This window comes from Parambassis ranga, chromosome 8 (assembly GCF_900634625.1).
Source record: "Parambassis ranga chromosome 8, fParRan2.1, whole genome shotgun sequence".
NCBI classification, from domain to species: domain Eukaryota; kingdom Metazoa; phylum Chordata; class Actinopteri; family Ambassidae; genus Parambassis; species Parambassis ranga.
The window spans coordinates 14,622,761-14,631,276 of NC_041029.1; the positions used below are offsets into that span (position 1 = coordinate 14,622,761).

Below are 8,516 nucleotides of genomic sequence, written 5' to 3' on the forward strand. Positions count from 1 at the left end.
GCAGGAATCTTTGCTGCTTTTTTATTCTGTTGTCAAACATGCTTCCTTAGAACAGGTGCAAGGAGGACATATTTCTAATGTCTTAACTTTACACATCGTCTAACATCTAACAACAACCGTGGCATAATCTAACAGATAAGACTCCCTAGGCCTCTCCAGGCTTCAGCCCGTCCATTTTATTTTCTCCAATCCTTCCCTATTATCGCCCCTCTCTCTCTCTCCCTCTCTCTCTCAAATCGCGAGCGCCCAGTGCACCACAGCGTGCACGCGACGTGCCCCAGTGCATGACGCCGGACCAATCAGAGGACGCGATTCCGAAAGTTTACCTTTTATGGCTAGAGCCGGGCAGCCGGCGGGGTATAAAAGACATGCGCCCACAGCTAACGGATTCACTCTGAGCGCCGTCACAAGCAGCTTGTGCGGGATATCATTTGCCTGAAACCGGTTCCCTTAAAGCGAAAAGCCCCCCCACCCAAAGGTAAGAAACACTGGAAATGGAATTTGAATGTTTCTAATTTTAGACTGTTTATCAAGTAAACAATGTCTGTGTACATTTTTTTGCGTTAAATGTGTAAAATGTTTGAATATAAAAGATGGCAGACACCACGAGGTTCTTTGTCCAGTCTTACAAGTGTTAATTTGAATTAATGTTTTAAAAACTCTTTGTCAGTGTCTGTGTGGGATTAGTTTTGAACCGATTATGATTACAGAGGAACGTATTTGATGCCGCTGCCATTCACAGGTGTTTGAACGCAGCCGGCTTATGGTTAACGACGAACCGTTATAACGTTCCGTCTTTAACCGGCTTTGTCGTCGTGTAGTCGCGCTACTTTTGCAGTCTTTTCCCATGTTAGCTTGTCTCTTCGTCCTCGTAGCAGGCAAGTTTTCCACTGTAAAGAAGGCTTTTGAGTCGTCTGGATCCCGGGCTGTTCCCTTTGTGCGCCCGATGCGGCGGGGTGTGACCTACTTTAGCATATTAGCTTAGCCACATCATGCTAACACGCCCTTCAGACTTGCAACAGTAGCGTTTTTTTTTTTTTTATCAAACAACGGCTGGAGGGGTCGTCTCTCCTCACATCCTCTCAATTCAACATTTCAATATAATTTAAAAAAAATCCAAAGTTTCTGTCTTAATAAAGAGGCCTAAATTAATTAATGGCTTAACTGAATGAACCTGTTTATCTGAAGAAAGGAAATGGACAAATCATCACTGTTAAATAAGGCGTGGCTTTCAGGAAATGATCAGTAAGGGGCTTGTGGCCCATTCATGACTCAACATGAGTTCATTATGCAACGTTATTTAAAACACGAGCTGCAGTCTAATGCTGGTTTTTAATAAAAGATTTGTCAGATGCATTGGATGACGCAGTGATATTGATAAGGTGCATTAAACTAGCATGATTGAGCAACAATAGGGAGGAGTGGTTGTAGCGGGGTGGGGGGGTAACATTAGTGAACTGGAGGGAGTGGTCTCACGGTCGCCGGGTCTGATAATGTCGAATGTTCTGCTCTGGCCGCGCGCCACGCCGCCGGTAGCCGCAAAGCTGCTCAAAACCCAACCATGTCCTTATATGGTAATAACAGAATACAGCGCCACTTCCTTTTGTCTGGCTCAGTCTGAGGTGTTGTGCAAGAGCTCCACCCAGTGGCCAACTTGGGTAACTGCAAGTAGTAGAAACAGGAAGTGGGAGCTGAGTCTTTGAATGTCATGTGGTATGTGAGGCCTGAGAGTTAACTCTTTGTTTTTTTTTCTCTTTTTTTTTTTTAATAGTTCAGCCATGGAAGATGAAATCGCCGCACTGGTTGTTGACAACGGATCCGGTATGTGCAAAGCCGGATTCGCCGGAGACGACGCCCCACGTGCTGTCTTCCCCTCCATCGTCGGTCGCCCCAGGCATCAGGTCAGTCAAGTCCACAAATTATATACAGTATTGCTTTTAAAAAAAAAAAAAATATTTATAGATTTATGGCGTTACATGTATTGATGATGTTTTGGTCTCCACAGGGAGTGATGGTGGGTATGGGCCAGAAGGACAGCTACGTTGGTGATGAAGCCCAGAGCAAGAGAGGTATCCTGACCCTGAAGTACCCCATCGAGCACGGTATTGTGACCAACTGGGATGACATGGAGAAGATCTGGCATCACACCTTCTACAACGAGCTGAGAGTCGCCCCTGAGGAACACCCCGTCCTGCTCACAGAGGCCCCTCTGAACCCCAAAGCCAACAGGGAGAAGATGACCCAGGTACACACCCTGACCTGTTCATATACAGTGTAGACATTCAGATGTTAGCTCATCTCCTCTTCAGTGGTTCCTTCCTCCACTCCATTCTCACTTGCTCCTTCCTCCCCCCCTCTCCTCCAGGACCTCTCTCCTATAAGATGATCTATCATCAACAGGTCTTTTGACTGTGTGCCATATCTGCACTTGTCTATTGTTAGCATAGGTGCTAGCTCAGCACTTTAGTCATTTGACATGCACAAGTGTGAAGGAATGTTTATTTCTGCACTTTTTTTTTACTAACTCAGAGCCTCACTCTAATGCATGTAGTGAGTGCAGTGGCCACACATACCTGAAGCTTCTTTACTGCAACTAAGAAACTAAAATGTCTTCTTCCTCTTCTTACAGATCATGTTTGAGACCTTCAACACCCCCGCCATGTACGTTGCCATCCAGGCCGTGCTGTCCCTGTATGCCTCTGGTCGTACCACTGGTATCGTCATGGACTCCGGTGATGGTGTGACCCACACAGTGCCCATCTATGAGGGGTACGCCCTGCCCCACGCCATCCTGCGTCTGGACTTGGCCGGCCGCGACCTCACAGACTACCTCATGAAGATCCTGACAGAGCGTGGCTACTCCTTCACCACCACAGCCGAGAGGGAAATCGTGCGTGACATCAAGGAGAAGCTCTGCTACGTTGCCCTGGACTTCGAGCAGGAGATGGGCACTGCTGCTTCCTCCTCCTCCCTGGAGAAGAGCTATGAGCTGCCCGACGGACAGGTCATCACCATCGGCAATGAGAGGTTCCGTTGCCCCGAGGCTCTCTTCCAGCCATCCTTCCTTGGTATGTATTGTAACATGCAAGCCCAACAAAATAATGAATTGTCACCCTCCTTCTCCTTCTGATGAATGTCTTCTCTGCCCTCAGGTATGGAGTCTTGCGGAATCCACGAGACCACCTACAACAGCATCATGAAGTGCGACGTCGACATCCGTAAGGACCTGTACGCCAACACCGTGCTGTCTGGAGGTACCACCATGTACCCTGGCATCGCTGACAGGATGCAGAAGGAGATCACAGCCCTGGCCCCATCCACCATGAAGATCAAGGTAGGTTCCCTTTGCAGCAGTGACACCGTTTGTCCTCACATGGCATCACACTTAGACTCTGGTAATAATTCCATCTCTTCTCCCTGCAGATCATTGCCCCACCAGAGCGTAAATACTCTGTCTGGATCGGAGGCTCCATCCTGGCCTCTCTGTCCACCTTCCAGCAGATGTGGATCAGCAAGCAGGAGTACGATGAGTCCGGCCCCTCCATCGTCCACCGCAAATGCTTCTAAACAGACTGTTCCTCCTCCCCTTCCCCGACCAAATGCCCAACAACTTCAGCTCTGTGCAAAACAACCACACACCACATTTCTCATACACACTCAGGCGCAGAGCCTAGATGACCAACTCATTGGCATGGCTTCAGTTATTTTTGGCGCTTGACTCAGGATTTAAAAAAAAAAAAAAAAAAAACTGGAACGAAGGAGTAATGTTTTTGGCTAGGTTAAAAGAAGCAGCACCCCAGGGTTCTCCAGTTGCATCTGGGGGCTTAAAAAAAATGTACATTTTGTTTTTCTTTGAGTCATTCCAAATGTTTGTTAACTGCATTGCTCAGACACATGATTCCAAATGTTTAACTGCATTGTTCAGACACGTATTCGCCTCTGTGAAGGCTGCCCAGTGGTTGGCGCATACTTAAACATGGTTGTAGTATCGCTTGTATGTAAATTATGTCTGGGTTTTTTGTACTTTCAGCCTTAAAAAATATCTTGGTCCTGTTTAATTTTTTTGTTTTTGTTATGCAAAACCCAATCGTGACTTTCATCCCCGGGGGTGGTGGGGTGAAGGGTCTCGACGTGATGGGCTAAACATGGGGTGCCAGACCGGTGGGGCCAACCTGTACACTGACTAAACAATCCCAATAAAGTGCACATGTGTTCCGACATGACGTTTGACTCTGTGGTTCTTCAACTGTTTCATCTTAGGTTTTAGCTTCAGAAATGGGGAAACGATGCATTATGCTGCTATGTTAGCATAGCTGTTGGACTAGTTTGTACAAGCAGTAGTCAAGACTAACACTAGGACCCACTACTAAAGTAGCTAGTTCTCCTTTAATGTGTGCTTTAAAAACATTTAAATTACATCTTGTATGCAGAGCAGCTGTTTTAAACATGATAGCTTCATGTATCAGTATAAAACATTCCATACTAGACATGAAGGTTTACCTAAGAACCCAGGTTTGATCCCTGCCTGACCAAAGCATGATTTAAACTTTTCATTGGAAACAAATGCTTTCCAGGTGTCATGGCTACAAATTAAAAACTAAAGAATATAAAAGAAAAACAAGAGGAAGTGATTTCTCCTTCTACTCCCACACAGCATCTGTAAATGTGGACGCTGCTGCAGGCAGGTTGATTTCACAGGTGACCTCTGACCCTGTACTAATGGTGCAGCCTGGCTCCATCACAGGTTTTCATTTTAGAAGACTTGGAGCAAAAGTTTAAAGATATGCCTGAAAATCAGATTTTCTGCTATCATTTTGCTACGTAAGGATTATTAAGTGTTTGATGCAGAAACAAGGTGTGTGTGTGTGTGTGTGTGTGTGTGTGTGTGTGAGTGCCATGGGGGTCAGACAGCAGAACTACAGATAATTAACTCAGTCTTTGTCTAAAATGTAACTAAATGTGTTGTTCTGTTTCAGGATGGCTGCTGCAGTGATACCTAACTGGGGCTAAAAACACAGACGCTGAGGACAAGAACAAGCCCTGATGAGGTCAGTCAGTCACTACATGTAATATCAAAGCATTTTTTTTTCAGCCTGAGGCGTCTTTTTGTTTGTTTGAGCATTCTCTCCTTTCGTGATCATGAGATTGTTGCTGGATGTGAATGCATTGGACAGCTGTCTGTTTGCACAGTTGCACCGTTTAGACAGCAGGTGGTGCTAAATACTCATTTATACTCATAGTAAAGAGGCGTGGGTCTCTGCCTGCTTCATCTTCTGTTTCTCAATGCACTAAATCACTTTAAAGTCTGTTGGCTTGTCTGTTAAAGTGTATGCTGCAGACTTCTTTCAGAGCTAAATTACAGTTTTTAAATGGGGTCTGGGGGCCTTGAAGAGGCAGAAAAAGCAAAGTTAAGTGGTAAAAATACATCTTTCTGCAGACCCACACAGCAGTTCATTCATCTCTGTAGTGCTTTTTGTACTAGTGTGTGTGATGTGTGTGTGTGTATTTGAAAAAAAAAAATCTGATGTTGCTGTAATGGGTGTGTTCGGTGCAGCAGCAATGCCTGCTTTCCTAGAACGCTTGGAAAAGATCCACTTCCTGCTCACTTCTAAAAAAAGACCTCCACATTTGTTTATCAGTGCGATGAAAGAGGATAGGATGGATGTCGGATGGTGCAGCCCCACCCTTGCGTCCTTTGCATCACATCCTCTTTCTGTGACACCAAAGTCAAGCTGCCTCTGCCGCCGTTAATCAGGCCGTCCTAGTTTCACGCAGTATTTTGTTAGCATCCATACAAATGCATGTATCAGACTCTCTTACACACACACACACACACAGAGGATGGACTCTGCTGGAAATTTATTCTGTCCCACTGCAGACCCCCCCGCCCTCCACCACCTCCTCCACCCTGTGATTCTGCTGAGACTGCTTCCCTCTGATATCCTTTTACTGCCGCGCCAGCACAACACTGACTGCCAGGCAAACAGTCCTCAGTGTGTGTGTGATTTACTGTAAGTGAGTGCAGCCATGCTTCATTTTCAGGTTATGTGTGCAGGTGCGAGCACTGCAGGTGTTTGTGAATGAGGCTTCAGAGATGTGTGTTACAGCACACCGCCCTCCTCCTCCCCCTCCTCCTCTCCTCCTCCTCCCCCTGGAGGGTGAGGCGGCACAGAGGGGGACCAATTTGTCAGGAAATGAGGCTGAGTGTGTTCCTGCGTTTTACTACAGTTGTGCAGCGCCATCAGTCAGGTCAACTGCGTGCAGTTCCCGCGTTGCCCCAACAGATGGGGCCGCCGCTCTGCACGGCTCTGTGCTTGGCATGTAAACTGGGTGAAAGGCAAACAGAAGGCTAACGCTGCTGACAGAAGGAGGCCAGCAGAGAATAATTGATCAGACTGGGTCCTCTTTTTTTCTTGAGGGGTCCCTCTATGGGGTTTTTACGAGGGGATGTGTTTGGGTTTAAATGACTGATGGAGGATGGATGAATGAGTGAGAGAGAGGTTTAACCAGTGCTTCCTGCCTTTCTAGTGAAAAACCACAACGAGGAGGAGGCGGCACCAAAATTACACAGCCGGTGCACTGCATGCTCGCTCAAGCACCCTGTAATGCACCCTCCCTTCCCCCTCATGTTTGCTTAGAGGCCGAATGTGGGAATGTGACTTCCAAATGATATTTAGGCCTATTTTGAGATCAGTTCATTTTCATTCTTGCTGCTGTGTTTGGATCAAATATATGACTTCATATAACTGAAAAATCACGTTTTCTCACTGTTTCACACGCCTGCTTGTCCTTCAGCAGATAACCAACTCATCCTCCTCCTCTTCTCACAAGCGGACCATCATAAAACCCTGCAAGGCACCGCTTGATGATTGACAGGTACCCCATGAGAGCTGTGTGTGTGTGAGGGGGGGGTTGTTGTGTGTGTGTGTTTGTGTGGTGATGTCAGTCATGTCAGGCTCATCAGTGGAGTGTTTACTGTGCACATGCGACTCTGTCCTCACAAACATCTCTGCAGTGCAGCAGCTTCAGGAGCAGGGCTTGTGTAGATGATGAATGATTAGGGCCTGTGCTCTCCGCTGTGTGTGTGTGTGTGTTTAGTCATTCCTGCTTCTCATTTATGGATTATGTTTTTTTTTTGTTGTGAACATGAGCACACGTTTTATCAGTGCTGTTGTTGAAAGGTGGGCGCTCACACACCCGACACATCTGACATGTTTCTGTATTAATGTATGTACCCCCCCACCCACCCACCCATCCAGCTGAATTAATCAATGCTGTCTGAGCCGCTCCGTCCCCTGAGGGTTAATGCAGCCACAGGCCCAGAGAGAATCATCTCAAATCATTTACTTGATCCTTGGGCTGATAGGACAGAATTAACCCGAATGATGTTTGGACAGCAGTGTTCAGCCAAACAGACCAGAGCCGACACACACACACACACACACACAGGGAGAAGAGAAAAAACACTGAATCAGAGTCAAAGATAACAAATGTTCTTGCTTGCAGGGATAAAAACAGATTAGTGGAATGAGGGAAAATGTCTGTGGTAGCCTGTTGTATTAACTCAGCAGTATTTTTAGGCTGTAAACTGTGGGTTTTCAGTACTTTTCCACCACAGACCCACACAGAGGACACGCTTGGACCATCCTCAAAGAAACCAGTTGGTGTATAGGCTATGAAAAAACATTATCTACCACATGGTCCCATTTGTTCCTGCAGTATCCATGTGAGAATAAACAGTAGATATATCTGTTATGAAGACCCTTCATACAGCACAGGAGCTGCAGGTGGAGAGCACAATATGGAATTCTGATTTCAATTTTTATTGATTATTCGAGTGAACACAACAAGATCAGATGTGCATTTACAACAGAGTATTGTATTATAACAAATGAAAATATCATATATATATAATATATTATTGTTATGGTATAATTGGAGCTTCAAATCGTGCGTAAAACGTGCGTAAAAGCAGAAAAAAAGCGTATATTTCCACTTTAATGTGAGGAAATCATGACTTTGCTTTTTAGTCAGATTTGTTATGAATTCCAGGGCCGCATCCATACCCACCTCACAGGGATCAGCTCCGTATTTGACAAGAAAAACCACAGCAGAAGCTGAAACCTGCCTCCTGCTCGCAGGGTGAACAGAGAGCAACAATACACCCCTAATTTGAAGCCATTGTCTGAATTCCCAGTCGGAGCGATTTGAAGAACAAAGGCGGGCTTGGTCCCCTCGGACTGTCCGGGACATCGCTCTGATCTCAGCCTGGTAATTCCCTCCCCGGGTCCCGTCAGGGGTGACAGGGCGCTGCGAGCAGACAGGTCAGCGGGGTGAGGGTGGCAGCGGAGCGGCTTCTTCTCTGTCTTTGCACCGCTCGGTGGTGAAACGTTGTGGTCCTTTAGTGTAAAAAAAAAAAAAAGAGTTGTGAGCACACCGGGGGTCTCTGAACGCGGGACTTCCCCCCAGCTGCCGCGCAGAGCGTGCGTCCGCGGCCGAGGTCCTCCCTCCTCTCC

At 46.5% G+C, this 8,516-nt stretch overlaps 1 protein-coding gene across 1 annotated transcript; it reads left to right on the plus strand.

Moving 5' to 3' along the window:
- Positions 1-322: 322 nt before the first annotated feature.
- On the plus strand, positions 323-4,223 carry actb2 (actin, beta 2). The gene is made up of 6 exons (XM_028411418.1): positions 323-478; positions 1,772-1,901; positions 2,006-2,245; positions 2,630-3,068; positions 3,153-3,334; positions 3,424-4,223. The coding sequence occupies exons 2-6, from the start codon at positions 1,779-1,781 to the stop codon at positions 3,565-3,567; spliced, it is 1,128 nt and encodes a 375-aa protein (XP_028267219.1). The 5' UTR covers positions 323-478; positions 1,772-1,778; the 3' UTR covers positions 3,568-4,223.
- The last annotated feature ends 4,293 nt before the right edge of the window (positions 4,224-8,516 follow it).

Bases quoted from the DNA above. Each gene is read 5' to 3' on its own strand.
- actb2 (XM_028411418.1), top strand. From the start codon at position 1,779: ATGGAAGATGAAATCGCCGCACTGGTTGTTGACAACGGATCCGGTATG. The intron at 1,902-2,005 runs GTCAGTCAAGTC...TGGTCTCCACAG, and splicing joins TCGGTCGCCCCAGGCATCAG to GGAGTGATGGTGGGTATGGG. The intron at 3,335-3,423 runs GTAGGTTCCCTT...TTCTCCCTGCAG, and splicing joins CATCCACCATGAAGATCAAG to ATCATTGCCCCACCAGAGCG.